Source organism: Microcaecilia unicolor, chromosome 3 (assembly GCF_901765095.1).
Source record: "Microcaecilia unicolor chromosome 3, aMicUni1.1, whole genome shotgun sequence".
Lineage (NCBI taxonomy): Eukaryota > Metazoa > Chordata > Amphibia > Gymnophiona > Siphonopidae > Microcaecilia > Microcaecilia unicolor.
Genome location: NC_044033.1, coordinates 246,123,039 through 246,138,881, shown reverse-complemented (window position 1 = coordinate 246,138,881; position 15,843 = coordinate 246,123,039). Strand labels below are relative to the sequence as shown.

General features: G+C 46.1%; 1 protein-coding gene across 1 annotated transcript in view; it reads right to left on the bottom strand.

Moving 5' to 3' along the window:
* Nucleotides 1-1,698: 1,698 nt before the first annotated feature.
* The window catches only part of LOC115464551 (oocyte zinc finger protein XlCOF7.1-like), a 39,835-nt gene continuing 25,690 nt past the window's right edge, over nucleotides 1,699-15,843 (bottom strand). The window contains exons 3-4 of the mRNA XM_030194917.1: nucleotides 2,634-3,317; nucleotides 1,699-2,234 (exon numbers count right to left, since the gene is read on the bottom strand). Coding sequence (XP_030050777.1) covers nucleotides 1,699-2,234; nucleotides 2,634-3,282 — 1,185 coding nt within the window. The 5' untranslated portion in view covers nucleotides 3,283-3,317. The remainder of the gene's footprint in view (nucleotides 2,235-2,633; nucleotides 3,318-15,843) is intronic.

Genomic DNA, 15,843 nt, shown 5'->3' with positions numbered 1-15,843 from the left:
AACCCCCCTCCCACCCCCCAAAAATGTGATTATAAATATTACTTGCCAGCCTCAGATCCATTATAGAGTAGTCTAGTAGTGGTGCAGTGCACTGCAGACAGGTGGACCCAGGCCTCTACCTCCCAATACCTGTTACACTTGTGGAAGAAACTGTGAGCCCTCCAAAACCACCAGAAATCCACTGTACCCACGTATTGGTGCTCCCTTCACCTGTAAGGGTGGTGTACATTTGTGGGTAGTGGGTTTTTGGGGGGCTCAGCAGACAAGGTAAGGGAGCAATGGTGAGATGTGTAACTCGGAGCATTTCATAAAGTCCACTGCAGTACCTCCAAGGATGCCCTATTGCTTTCCTGGGATGTCACTTTTCCACTATTCTACTTGTTGCCAAGTTTTCTATTTTTTTTTTTTAGAAGATCTGAGCCTTGTGCCTATTGTTTATCAGTAGATATGGGCTTTGAATTTAGATCTATAGATAAAAAGGAGGTCTCATTACATATATCTAAATACCAGAGTGCTATTTTTCCACACTTCATAATAAGAGTGTACACGCCCTAATTATCTGTCCCAATACAACTGAAGCTTTTACCTCCTTAGTGCATGTAAATGGTTTCATCTCTGTGTGGATTCTCTGATGCCGTGGTGTGTTTACCTTCTGACCAAAGATTTTACCACATTCCATACATGCAAATATCCATACATGCAAATAGTTTCTCTCCTGTGTGGACTGTCTGATGCACTTTGAGATTTACATTATAACCAAAGCTTTTACTACACTTAGAACATGTGAATGGTTTCACTCTATTGTGGATTTTCTTGTGGATTTTGTACGTTTTACATTTGGATGTTTTTTTGTTTGAAAATGGACCGAAAATAAAACATCCAAATCACAAAACGTTTTTCCAAACAGTATTTGCAAAAGGAAAAGATAGACCTTTTTTTGTTGTTGTTGTTGTTGTTGAAAATAACCTTCTTTCCTTTTCAAATTGTGGACGTTTTTTGTAAAACGTCCAAATTCAGACTTAGATGTCAGATCAAAAATGCCCCTCCACATGACATTGCAGCTCGGTTTTGATTCTGAAACATTTATCAAAATCAGAACTGTGAAATACTTTCTCTCCTATATGACTCATTTGGGAAAATTGCAAATGGGCTTTTTCAAAGTATTTATTATTATTATTTGTATAGCGCTACCAGACGCACGCAGCATAGATGGTTTTTCTTTCATGTGAGTCACTATATGCCATTGCAGCTGAGCTTCACTTCTAAAACATGTTTAGAACATTTAACTTGTTTACTGTATGAGTCATTTCATGTCATTGCAGCATAACCTTGCTTGTAAAATATTTATAGCATTCAGGAACATTTAAATAGTTTCTCTTCTGTATGACTCCTTTCCTGCTATTTCAGCTGGGTTTTGATATAAAACATTTATCACAGTCTAAACAGTGAAATAGTTTCTCTCCCATAAGAATTTAGCGTGAAAATTTGAACTCAAACTTGCCTATGAAACTCACATTCCGTCAGCTCACCATTGCTTCTGAAACATTTCTCATATTCTGAATAAAACGTTTTTTCCCGTACGACTCCTTCCCGTACGACTCCATTTGTGCCTGATCAGCTGGTACTTGCATCTGAAACATTTCTCATATTATGAACAGTTAAATGTTTTCTTTTCTGTGTGTATCAATTCATGCTGTTTCAACTGGTATTTGATTGTGAAACATCACATTCCAAACAGTTAAATGGTTTCTTTCCTGTATGACTTTTTTCATGCTGTTTCAGCTCACCGTTGCTTTTGAAACATTTTTCAAATTCTGAACAGTTAAATGGTTTCGCTCCAGTATGTGTCCTTTCATGCATTTTTAAGTTGCGTTTGCTTCTAAAACATTTCTCACATCCTGAACAGTTAAATGGTTTCTCTAAAGAATGAATCCTTTTGTGCTGTTTTAGCTCAGCCTCGCTTTTGAAACTTTTCTCACATTCTGGACAGTTAAATGGTTTCACTCCAGTATGTGTCCTTTCATGCATTTTCAACTCACGTTTGCTTCTGAAACATTTCTCACATCCTGAACAGTTAAATGGTTTCTCTCCAGTATGACTCTTTTCATGCCGTTTCAGGTTACCATTGCTTTTGAAACATTTCTCACATCCTGAACAGTTAAATGGTTTCTCTCCAGTATGACTCTTTTCATGCCGTTTCAGGTTACCATTGCTTTTGAAACATTTTTCACATTCTAAACAGTTAAATGGTTTCTCTCCAGTATGACTCTTTTCATGCTGTTTCAACTCACGTTTGCTTCTGAAACATTTCTCACATTCTAAACAATTAAATGGTTTCTCTCCTGTATGACACTTTTTGTGCTGTTTCAGGTTAGCATTGCTTTTGAAACATTTCTCACATTCTGAACAGTTAAATGGTTTCACTCCAGTATGTGTCCTTTCATGCATTTTCAACTCACGTTTGCTTCTGAAACATTTCTCACATCCTGAACAGTTAAATGGTTTTTCTAACGAATGAATTCTTTTGTGCTGTTTTAGCTCAGCCTTGCTTTTGAAACATTTATCACATTCTGAGCACTTAAATGGTTTCTCTCCTGTATGTGTCCTTTTATGTAATATGAGGTAAGCTTTACTTCTGAAACATTTTTCACATTCTGAACAGTTAAATGGTTTCTCTCTCGTATGGGTCCTTTTATGCAATTTCAGTACACTTTGGCTTCTAAAACATTTCTTACATTCTGAACAGTTAAATGGTTTCTCTCTATGACTCTTTTCATGCCGTTTCAGGTTACCATTGCTTTTGAAACATTTCTCACATTCTGAACAGTTAAATGGTTTCTCTAAAGAATGACTCCTTTTGTGCTGTTTTAGCTCAGCCTTGCTTTTGAAACTTTTCTCACATTCCAAACAGTTAAATGGTTTCTCTCCTGTATGTGTCCTTTCATGTAATTTCAGGTAAGCTTTACTTCTGAAACATTTTTCACATTCTGAACAGTTAAATGGCTTCTCTAAAGAATGAATCCTTTTGTGCTGTTTTAGCTCGGCCTCGCTTTTGAAACTTTTCTCACATTCTGAACAGTTACATAGTTTGTCCCCCATATGACTGCTTTCATGTTTCAGGTTTTTCTTTGGTCTGTTTAATCTTTCTCCTTCCTGGGCTGCTGCTTTCACAGTGGTTGGTATTATGCTACTGCTACTTCCCTCACAGCCAGCTGAAGGATCTGTGGTGTCCCTTGAGGGGTCTTCGTGTTTCCATTCCTCTTTCTGCTGCTCACCACACATTCTCACCCTTTCATTATCATTCCTAAATCCATCATCTGTTGGATTAAAGAAAAATGAGTATGATCCTTAATTTTACAGCTATGGAAAATCATATACTTAAAAGGTAGGTAGTTGAGAGGAGCAAAAGCGAAAAGGCTGAGCTCTGGCCCCCAGAAAACCCACTGGAGCACCTGGGACAGAGGTAGACCCGGGAGGAGGGTGGGAGGGGGCTCAGAGGCCCGATACGTAGTAGTTCACATCCTGTGTGAGCCAGTCAGCACTCGCATAATAACCCTGTGCTTCTTTCCAAATGCAGCCCCTGTAACACCCCTGACCTGCCCACTTTTTTTGTGAGTGATCAGAGGCGATATTCAGAGCTACACTAGCCTCAAAATATGTCTATAAATGTCCTGTGCAGCTCCCTTTAAGGAAACACCAAAGCAGACACTAAAAGGTCCAAACCAGTCTTTATTAAGCAAATCCTGACGTGGCCAAGTTTCGCCAAAAAGACTGCAGTAGGGGTAACCATCAATAAATAATAAAAGATAAATAAAACCAAAACATAATTACAAAAAACAACAAAAATAAATAATTAAAAACAATTACAAGCATATGGGTATAAAAATAAAAGGAGCATATACAAGACATTACTTTTGTGGTACATAAAGGGGAATGGGGGCTTGATATACCACCTTTCTGTGGTTTTTGTAACTATATTCAAAGCGGTTTATATAGTACATACAGGTACTTACTCATACCTGGGGCAATGGAGGGTTAAGTGACTTGCCCAGAGTCACAAGGAGCTGCAGTGAGAAACGAACCCAGTTCCCCAGGATCAGAGTCTGCTGCACTAACCACTAGGCTACTCCTCCAGAAGTCATAAAATAGGCACAAATAAAAGAAATAGGAAATAGAAACTTAATGATGACCCCACTAGCCAAGTCCTTATCCAACCAAGGCCTTAACCCTTTCATCTAAGCAGACGATGCCATAATATACATCTTACAAAGCTAAACTGACAGAAATCACCAACGAAATGACAGTCTGAAAATCCTCGGCATTATAATGGAACGTAACCTAACACTGGAGAGCCAAGCAAAATCCACCACAAAGAAAATGTTCCACTCAATATGGAAACTCAAACGTGTGAAACAATCCTTCCCGAGGGGAACTTTTCGCAACCTGATACAATCAATGGTTATAAGCAGTGGTGTGCTGGAGCAGGCTCTCACAGGCTTGCAAGAGCCGGTTGTTAAGTTTTTAAGAATTTTGGGAGCCGGTTGTTAAAGTAGGGCCCTCCATGGCTACTTTAACAACTGGCTCCCAAAATGTGGGCTTGGGCCCCCTGCTGAATTATCTTTTACTTTGCTGGTGGGGGTGCTGAGCCCTGCCAGCCAAGTAAATAGACTACTGCTGCTCCCCGCTCCTTCGCTCCTTGTTTCCAGCTCTGGGCAGCAGGCTGGGACTTCTCGAGCATGTGAGAGAAGTTCCAGCATGCTGCTCAGAGTAGGACGTTGGGAGTGGTGGCAGTCCATTTATTGGCTGCCAGCAAAGGTATGCCTAGTGTGCCTGCACGAAGGGAGGGAGGAGAGAGAGGCAAGTGTTGGCTGAGAGAGACCTGGAGCTGATCAGTTATGCTATTACTTATTTGTTCTGGAGTGCTGTATTTTGTTATGCTGTTTTGATAAATGTTCAATAAAGACTTCATGCAACTTGAAAAAGTGGAAAAAAATCCAAGTGCTCGTCTTTTTTTTTTTTTAAACAAAACTATTAGTGGGATTTGAACCCACCTCTTCTGGATCACAAGACCGGTGCTCTAACCACTCGGCTACAACTCTACTTGCTTGGATGGCCCTCCCTTACTTCCAGGTCTCTCAGCTGGAAGCCAAAAAGGACGTTTTTATTATTCCGGGGTTGAATGATGTCCAAAAAAGAGCCTGTAGCATCGAAGAAGCCTGTTTGATTTTTTTAAATAAAGCTTCACTTAAACAAAATGTACATTTTGGGCGGCCTCCCCCCCCCCCCCCCCCCCCCGCAATAATAAAAACGTCCTTTTTGGCTGTGCTTCACTCAGCTGAGAGACCTGGAAGTAAGGAAGGGACATCCAAGCAAGTAGAGTTGTAGCCGAGTCTTGTAATCCAGAGGTGGTGGGTTCAAATCCCACTAATAGTTTTGTTAAAAAAAAAAAAGGCGAGCACTTGGATTTTTTTCCCACTTTTTTAAGTTGTATGAAGTTTTTTATTGAACATTTATCAAAACAGCATCGGAGCCTGTTTAATTTTTTTTTTAAGGACGCTCCTGACAAGCACTTGGCCGTTTTTGCCCCCCCCCCCCCCCCCCCCGATTTTTTTTTTTTACATTTTAATAATTTTTCCAATCCCGCACAGCCTCAACGAGAGGTACAGACCTCTAGTTAGATTTTCCAGCGTTAAGGCAATCGGAAAAGGTTAGTGCATCTCATTACAATAGGGTTTCTACACGATTTGATCATCTGTTTTCGTTAGTTGCTACCGTCGTCGGAAAAAAGTGTTTAGTGCATGCCAGGGTTTACTGCTTGCTCGTTAATGGCTCGTTAAGTTTAGTTCATCTGGCCCAAATACAAATCTATCTATGCATCCAGCTTTTCCTACATAAGCAAAAAATTGTGGAACGCGCTACCAAAAGCCTTGAAAATGACGTACGACCACCTAAACTTCTGGAAAATACTAAAAACCAACCTGTCTAAAAAGGCATACCCTACTGATCCAACTTAAATGCCTGATCTCGGCTACACAAGAAAACTAAAGCACGTAATCAACATAACACAACTCTTCTGCTCTCTGATTCCTAATGTGGCTCTGCCGCATGAACTTTATCTTACCACAACATCAATTTTTATTTGTTCACACCGGAGTCTGCAAACGCCTCTCCAGTACTATGTAAGCCACATTGAGCCTACAAATAGGTGGGAAAATGTGGGATACAGATGTAACAAATAAATAAATAAAAGAGCTTAGCACTCAAAACAAAAACTGACACCAGAAACACACATAAAAGGATAATACTATAAACAATCCCCAAATTCTGCACACAAACCAAAGTGTCAAAGACTGGAAACAGTGAGACAGACTCCACAAGTCTAATATAAAAGCACATGCCTTACCAGGGTGATTCAATGGGAAAGTCTCCATAATATTCTCTCCGCACAGCCTGCTCTGTCTTGCAATTTAGCAAATACTGCCTCCATTAGGCAACGCTGTGATTCCACTTCTGAAGAAACAGTGGGGCCCCTTTATTAAGTCGCTATAAAAAGAGGGCTGCGATAGTGTAGGCGTGTGTATTGGGTGCGAGCTGAGCCAGTTTTTACCGTGTCCAAAAGAGGGCTTTTTTTAAGGGGACGAGAAAAGGGCCTGCAGTAAAACTAAAACCAGCACCCGCCCAAAACCAGCCTGACCCCTTAATGCCACCCACTGATCTAGCGGTAAGGGATCATGTGCTGCACGCATGGAGAATGGTCAGCGCGCACCAAATGCCGATTACCGCTGCCCCTGGGCGGAAATAAAATTATTCATCCAGGTATTACGGGCAAGCGCCAAATCTGAAATTACCACCAGGAGGGTGCACTGGCCTGGCGGTAGTTTCATTTGGATGCGTGCTGCATGTGCATACAGCCTACCACAGCTTAGTAAAACGGCCCCAGTATGTTTTAAGCCTGTAAAACCACCTTTAATAACTCGTGAAGTGTATTTCTTCTACTGGACAGTAGGTGGTGCATGTTTTATGTTAAAGCTGTTATAGAAAAGTGAATGCTGTTTCACTCAGTGAAGAACTGAATCTACAGTACTGTGAGCAGTATACTTTTAAAACTTGTTGACTGGGCTCTGATTGGCCTAGAAGCTCATTTTTCTTTTGAACTGTACTGGTTCGGGAAAAGAGAGAGAGAGAGAGAACTCTTTGTTGAAGCCCTGTAAAAAAACAGTTATATTTGACAACTGGTGAAAAGCTATATGCCCTGATCTCCCCAGTTACTTTCCAGGAATTAAACAAAATCTTTAGTTAATTTTATAATTGATCCATATTTCAGTTACCTGTTATTGTTTGTTGATTGCACTATTTTGTTCTACTGTTCAATATTTAAAAGACAATAAACAAAATTTCGTTTATTACCTCTCTGTCAAAACTGATAAAGAACCCTGGTACTTTGTGTGTTGGGTCTGTGAGTGCTTTCTGGGAACTGTGGGACCAATGGGAGTGTGGCCCCAATAACCTAGAAATCCCTGGGGATAATTGAGAGCGGGAGACTTGTCCAGAGGCGGTTGTGACCTAGTCAGTTGGAGGAGGGTGCTAGTGTAGAGCACAAGTGGCAGGTGAAGGTGGACCTGAGCTGTGCTTGCGTTAGACCCTCTAAGTGGCCGTGGGGGAACCACAGATGGGTGGCTAGGCGTTTCGTGACACCTCTCTAATTGAAGACAAAGCTGTATCTACATTTATAAGATCTTTAAAGATAACATATCTACCCTCTCCTCTGATTTAATTTGTGGTGTACAGGTTTTGATGACAAAACTTTATCACCTGACTGGTTTACCGTATGGTCCTCTGTTAACATGTCCTTACTTTCTGCTGGGATGTTACAATCACTCTACTTCTTTCTTCAACGTCCAATATGGACTCCTCGTATGATGTGGAAAGCCAAGTTGTGCAAAATGATCTACGCTGGCATTGCTCTTCCTCTTTATTATACTGTAATTGTTGGAAAATATTTACGTTTCATGTTCTGTGTTCTATCTTATTTGGAGTTCATAAAGCAGTTTTATAAATGTGAATAATAAAATAAAAAGTAAATATTATACTTGCCTGTTTCAGGAGAGTGAACCTTTACAGATGTCTCTGATTCAGGATGATCCATGAAGGGCAGATCTTCCTCTTGTTTAATGCTCAGCGAGAACACAGACGTTACAATTGGGAAGCCTGTCATGAGAAAATAAGGGGTATTCAGCGAGCCCTGATAAATCTGTTTTGGAGGCCGTATCTTGCTAAAGATGTAAAAAGACTGGAAGCGGTGCAAAGAAAAGCTACAAAAATGGTATGGGATTTGCGTTGCAAACCAAATGAGGAGAAACTTGCCAACCTGAACATGTATACCTTGGAGGAAGGAGAAACAGGGATGACATGATACAGGCGTTCAAATATTTGAAAGGTATTAATCCGCAAATGAACCTTTTCCGGAGACGGGAAGGTGGTAGAACTAGAGGACATGAATTGAGGTTGAAGTGGGGCAGACTTATGAGTAATGTCAGGAAGTATATTTTCACAGAGAGGGTGGTGGATACGTGGACTGCCCTCCCACGGGAGGTGGTGGAGATGAAAACGGTAATGGAATTCAAATATGTGTGGGATAAACACAAAGGAATCCTGTTTAGAAGGAATGGATCCACGGAATCTAAGCGGAGATTGGAGGTCAACGCCGGTAATTGGGAAGAAAAATCGGTTCTGGGCAGACTTCTACGGTCTACGCCCTGATCGTCACTGAATAGATATGGATGGGCTAAATTTTAAGGGGCTTCGACGTTAGCTTCAGAACATTCCTAACAGACGCTGTCTGTGGCAGTTTTCACACAGACAACGTCTGTTAGGATTAAACAAACGCTCAGTGGTGGCTGGCAATTTACTCAGACTGTCTGAACATTCCTGCTCATATATTGTGAAGACACACTTTGACCCCTGAGGCAGGCGCACAGGCCCGTTTCGGGTCTTTTTCACAATAAAGGACTGCCATTGTCTCTTTCTTGAAGGCCCAGTGTTGCTTTTTCTTGTCTATACTCAGGTACATGACAGCACATGCAGGTCCCTGGAGCAGTTTTAGTGGGTGCAGTGCACTTCAGACATGCAGACCCAGACCCATACCCCCCCCCCCCCCACCTTTTATGTTTGTGAAGCAAACAGCAAGCCCTCCAAAACCCACTGTACCCACATCTAGGTGCCCCCCACCCGTAAGGGCTATGGTAGTGGTATACAGTTGTGGCTAGTGGGTTTTGGGGGGCTCAGCACACAAGGTAAGGGAGCTAAGCTCCTGGGAGCATTTTATGAAGGCCACTGCAGTGCCCCCTAGGGTGCCCTGGCATGTCACGGGGACCAGTGCACTACAAATGCTGGCTCCTCCCACACCCAAATGGCTTGCATTGGGTCGTTTTTGACATGGACGTCTTTGGTTTTGAAAATCGCCAAAAATCAGAAACGTCCATGTCTAGGGACGTCCAAATTTAAGGATTTGGACGTCTCTGATGGTTTTTTCGAAACAATAGACACCCATCTTTTCTGAAAATAAGGGTTTTCCCGCCCCTGGATTTGGACGTTTTGCTAGGACGTCCTTTTTGAAAATGCCCCTCTATGTGTTACTATCTATGTAGGAGATTTATCTACATTAATATCCACTTTGGTTTGGGGTCCTGAACACACTGCTGGAGACCTGGGAATAATTCAGGACCTGGTAGCTTAAGAAAATTGAATTCTAATTACTAAAAAACAAAAATGTAACTGAAAATCACTAGTAACGTTTACCATCTCTGTGAAAATATAGGAATACTTTACAGCACGTAGCAAGGATTTTATTATAAAGGGATTCTTGGCTCACCGCTCTTGGTATCAATATCCTCCTCTCCTTCTGCCACCTGGTCACCGACAGGAACGTCTTCCATTTTCAGGATCTCTACTGTGGAGTCAGGAGTGTAATTTTGGCTGCCTGTAAGAAGAAGGGAAAAATAACTTTAGGTTTTAAAGGAAAGCTTAGGACCTACGAAAATGATGAAATTAGGCCTTACCTGCTAATTTTCTTTCTTCTAGACCCTCCAGACTAGTCAAGACGCTAGGGTTATGCACTCCTACCAGCAAAGGGAGCCTGAGAACACTAAAACTGTAACAATGTATAAGCCACCTGCCAACCCCCAAGCAGCCAGTAAATCAGTAACAAAGCAGAAAAGATCAAACACATAAAACGAATACATAGAACCCTGTACTCAGAACCAGGGGCGTATCTGAACTGCGGCGGTAGGGGGGGCCAGGGCCAGAGTGAGGGGGCACATTATAGCCCCCCCCCCGCCCCCGCCGCCGCCGCCGCTGCCATTGCCGATCCCCCTCCCCCCAGCTGCTACCATTTCCAACCCTCCCCCTCCGTTGCTTGCCTACCTTCGCTGGCGGGGGACCCCAACCCCCGCCAGCCGAGGTCCGCGTCCTCCTGCCGCTGCCGGCTGCCTTTGGTCCATTCATTTGTCCATTGAAGCTGGCGCCGACGAAAGTTTCTTTTGACTCTGACGTCGCTGCACGTTGTACGTGCAGGACGTCAGACTCAGAAACATTTTCTGAGCCTGACGTCCTGCACGTACAACGTGCAGCGACGTCAGACTCAAAAGAAACTTTCGTCGGCGCTAGCTTCAATGGACAAATGAAAGGACCAAAGGCAGCCGGCAGCGGCAGGAGGACGCGGACCTCGGCTGGCGGGGGTTGGGGTCCCCCGCCAGCGAAGGTAGGCGAGCAACGGAGGGGGAGGGTTGGCAGCGGTAGGGGGGTCCAGGGCGAAATCTGCGGGGGCCCAGGCCCCTGAGGCCCCACGCAGATACGCCCCTGCTCAGAACTCAAAACAGACACGAATGTGCTTCTGTCGACCTAATGCCAAAGCGCTGCGGTCCGCCCCTGACAACGCAGAGGCTGCTACCACTGAACTTCAGAAAACGAGAAGTCCAGAACTAAAGACCTATCAGCCATAGCAACCCTGAGGCACAAAACCAAAACCAGTCTGCAGACCAGGGGCGTATCTGCGTGGGGCCTCAGGGGCCTGGGCCCCCGCAGATTTCGCCCTGGACCCCCCTACCGCTGCCAACCCTCCCCTCCGTTGCTCGCCTACCTTCGCTGGCGGGGGACCCCAACCCCCGCCAGCCGAGGTCCGCGTCGTCCTGCCGCTGCCGGCTGACTTTGGTCCTTTCATTTGTCCACTGAAGCTGGCTCCGACGAAAGTTTCTTTTGAGTCTGACGTCGCTGCACGTTGTACGTGCAGGACGTCAGACTCAGAAAATGTTTCTGAGTCTGACGTCCTGCACGTACAACGTGCAGCGACGTCAGAGTCAAAAGAAACTTTCGTCCGCGCCAGCTTCAGTGGACAAATGAAAGGACCAAAGGCAGCCGGCAGCGGCAGGAGGACGCGGACCTCGGCTGGCGGGGGTTGGGGTCCCCCGCCAGCGAAGGTAGGCGAGCAACGGAGGGGGAGGGTTGGCAATGGCAGCGGCTGGGGGGAGGGGGATCCGCAATGGCGGCGGCGGCGGGGGGGGGGGGGCGGGCTATAATGTGCCCCCTCACTCTGGCCCTGGCCCCCTCTACCGCCGCAGTTCAGATACGCCCCTGCTGCAGACCACACTAGATTAAAACATACCGGGTGGGTTCTTGACCGGTCTGGAGGGTCTAGAGGAAAGTAAATTAGCAGGTAAAGCCTACTTTCACCTTCCTCAGCGACCCTCCAAACCAGTGAAGATGCTTGGGAAGTACCAAAGCAGTAAACAGTCTAAGGGTGGGAACCCCGAAAACCAGAAGTCAGAACTGCCACATCAAAACTCGCATCCTCTCTAGCCTGCACATCTATCCTATAATGCTTCACAAAAGAATGCAGAGAGGGCCAGACAGCCGCTCTGCAAATATCTTGAGGAGGAATCAAACTACTTTCAGCCCAGGAGGAAGCCACCCCCCCCCCCCCCCCCCCGAGTAGAATGTGCCTTAAGTACCGAAGGCACCTCACGCCCCTTGAGCAAGTATGCCGAAGTAACCTCTTTCAACCATCTGGATATCATTGCTTTAGAAGCTGCAGCACCCTTCTTAGGTCCCCCATACAACACAAACAACCTATCAGAGACCCGAAACACTTGAGTCCTTGTCAAGTAAGAACGCAAAGCTCGACGAACATCCAATTTAGCTAAACGGCGTTGAGTCAAATCTCCCGACCTATCGCCCAAAACCGGCAAAGAAATGTCCTGATTCACATGAAAAGAGGAAACCACCTTAGGCAAAAAGGATGTAACGGGCTACGGGGACACCTTTTCCTTAGAAAAGTCAAAAAAAGGAGCACGACAAGACAAAGCCTGCAACTCCGAAATCCGCCAAGCCGAAGCAATAGCCACCAAAAACACCGTCTTCAGAATGAGATTCTTAAAAGTACGCAAAACCAACGGCTCAAAGGGGGAACCCACCAACACCAGATTCAAATCCCATGGAGGAACCACCTGACGCCGCGGCGGATGAATCAACTTCACACCCCGCAAAAAACGAACCACGTCCGGAGAAGAGGCCAGGGATACACCCTGTACCTTCCCCCGGAAACAAGCCAAAGCCGCCACCTGTACATTCAAAGAGGAAAGAGCGAGACCTCTATCCACACCATCTTGCAAAAATTCTAGCACTTCCGGAACCGAAATGCGCAAGGAGAATAAGAACGCGCCTGACACCAATTTTCAAAAATTCGCCACACGCGAACATAAGCAACGGAGGTGGACCGTTTACGGGACTGCAACATAGTATCAATTACTCTGGACAAAAACCCTTTCTTCCACAACCTGTTCCTCTCAAGAGCCAAGCCGTAAGCAAAAACGGAGATGGATCGGGCATCACTATGGGGCCTTGCACTAACAACACCGACTCCTCCAGACACTGCGGACCCCAAACTGCCAGACGCACTAGATCTCCGTACCACGGCTGACGAGGCCAATTCGGAGCTACCAGAATCACCGTGCCTAAGTGCCGCTCTATTCTCTGAACTACACAACCTACCAGGGCCCAAGGAGGAAACACGTACAACAGCTGTTGAGGCGGCCATGGAAGCACCAGGGCATCGATCCCCTCAGACCGTGGATCCCGACGACGACTGAAAAACCGGGGCACCTGAGCACTGGCGGACGTCGCCATGAGGTCCATCACAGGCAGACCCCATTCCATCACCAGACGATGAAACAGCAGACGATGAAGCAACCACTCTCCAGGGTCCAATGTGTGTCTGCTCAGAAAATCTGTGCTCACGTCCATGCCGGCCACGTGACCTGCTGAGAGACGCTGCAGATGAACTTCCGCCCAACGCATTAGCTCCGCTGTCTCCTCGGCGACCACCCGACTTTTCGTGCCCCCTTGACGAATGACATATTCGACGGCCGTGGCATTGTTGGACAGAACCTGGACCACCTTGCTGCCTAGAAGATACTGAAGAGCCTGGAGAGTCAAACAGATCACCCGTGTTTCCAGATGATTGATGGACCATCCGGCCTCCAACAATGACCAACGGCCCTAGACCACCTGTCCGAGGCAATGGGCCCCCCAGACTGGCATCCGTGGTGAGAACAATCCAGTCCGGAGGATCCAAGGTCATGCCCTTCTCCAGATTCGGCATGTAAAGCCACCACTGAAGGCTGAGGCGGGGAGCATCCGGTAAAAAGAGTCTCTCCTCCAAGTCCTCAGTCTGAGGAGACCAGCGATCCAGCAGGGACGACTGTAACTGCTGCATGTGAGCCCGGGCCCAAGGAACTACTTCTATCGATGCTGCCATAAAACCCAATATCTGCAGATAAGAACGAGTTGAAGGAAGTCTCTTGGAGCAAAGCTGATGAATCAAAGCCTACATCTTGACAATCCAAGCTGACGGTAGGAACACTCGCCCCTTCAACGTGTCGAAATGAACTCCCAGATACTCCAGGGACTGCGATGGAACTAGGTGACTCTTGTCCACGTTCACTACCCAACCAAGCGACTCCAAGAAACTCACCACTCTCGCGGTCGCCTCTACACTCTCCTACCTTGACTTGGCTCGAATCAGCCAATCTTCGAGATACGGATGGAACAAGATTCCTTGCTTCCTCAATGCTGCCGCTACGACCACTATAACCTTGGAAAAGGTACGAGGCGCCGTCGCAAGACCGAATGGCAGAGCACAGAATTGAAAATGCTGTCCTAAGACCGCAAAATGAAGAAAACGCTGATGCGCCGCCTGGATGGGAATATGTAGATAGACTTCTGTCAGATCCAACAAAGTGAGAAACTCCCCGACTGAACCGCTATGATGACCAAATGCAAACTCTCCATCCGGAAGGAGGGAACCTTCAGCGCCCTGTAGACCCTTTTCAGATTTAAAATAGGCCGGAAGGCACCCTCCTTAGTACATAAGTAATGCCATACTGGGAAAAGACCAAGGGTCCATCGAGCCCAGCATCCTGTCCATGACAGGGAACCATGAAATAAATCAAGTAACAACCTGCCCCCCTCTCTGAGGTGGGTACGGGAACCACAGCCCCCAGATCGATCAACCGAAGGAGGGTTTGGCGAATTGCCCTGGCCTTGAGACGAGCACGACATGGAGATCCCAGAAACAAACCGGGAAGAGGGCCATCGAACACTAGGGCATACCCGTCGCGCACCACTTCGAGCATCCACTGATCCGATGTGATGTGGGTCCACCTCTGGTGAAACTGACATAGCCGAGCATCTCACAGATGACCACGGCCCGATAGCCCTCGACCACATGTTCTGTGACGCATCTCTGGCAGGCGCGGAACCTTAGCATCCCCAAGATCGCTTACCAACTTATCCAGCTCTTCCCCAAACAGCATAGAACCCTTGAAGGGGAGAGAACACAACTTGGACATGGAGGCCGCATCTGCGACCCAACCTTGAAGCCAAAGAGCCCGACAAGCTCCCACAACCAATGCCATATTTTTTGCCGATGCTCGCAGCAAATCATAAAGAGCATCCGCTAAGAAAGAAGAGCCCATCTCCAGCTTGGCTAGTTCCTGCACCCAGGAAGATCTATCCACCGCCGGATCATCTAAGAGTTTTTCAACCCAGAGGAAGCAAGCACAAGCTACTAAACCTCCACACACCGAGGCCTGCAGCAACAAGGCAACTACGCCTAATAAAGGATTCCAACTTCCTATCTTGAGGATCCCTGAGAGCAGCCCCCCCCCCCCCATCAACAGGAATAGCAGTGGCTTTAGTGACCGCCGTCACCACTGCATCTACTGTAGGAGACTTTAAGGAGTCCCTATCCTCTTGCAGAAGAGGATAAAGCCTCGCCATAGCTCTAGCCACTCTACAAGCAGAATCTGGGGAAGACCACTCCTGCATGACCATATCTCTGAGGTCTTTATTCATGTGAAAAGAACGGGAAGACTGGCGAATACCCTTAACCAATGGGTCTACCTGCTTCACCTCCACCACCGTGGTCTCAGGAGAATCAAATTTAAGTGTAGCAATCACCTGATCAATCAATTCAGCCAGCTCATCCCTATGAAAGATCTTCACTACCGAGGGATCTTCACCTAGCAAGGACCCCTGTTCCTCAGGACAGGTGTCCAAAAGAACGTCATCTCCAAGATCACTGCACTCCTCTTCTGAGTGCTGTAAGGCCAAAAACTCAGGGTCTTCTGACCATTCCAGACGAGGGCACTAGGCAACTAAGGGACCTTCTGAACGGCTGCCTGCTGGGATCCTGACCTCCACGCCTGAAACATCGACCAAATAAAATCAGGTGGAAATCCCATGCCCCCTGAGCACTCAGGAAACCAGCCTACATTCTGCCCCTGAAAA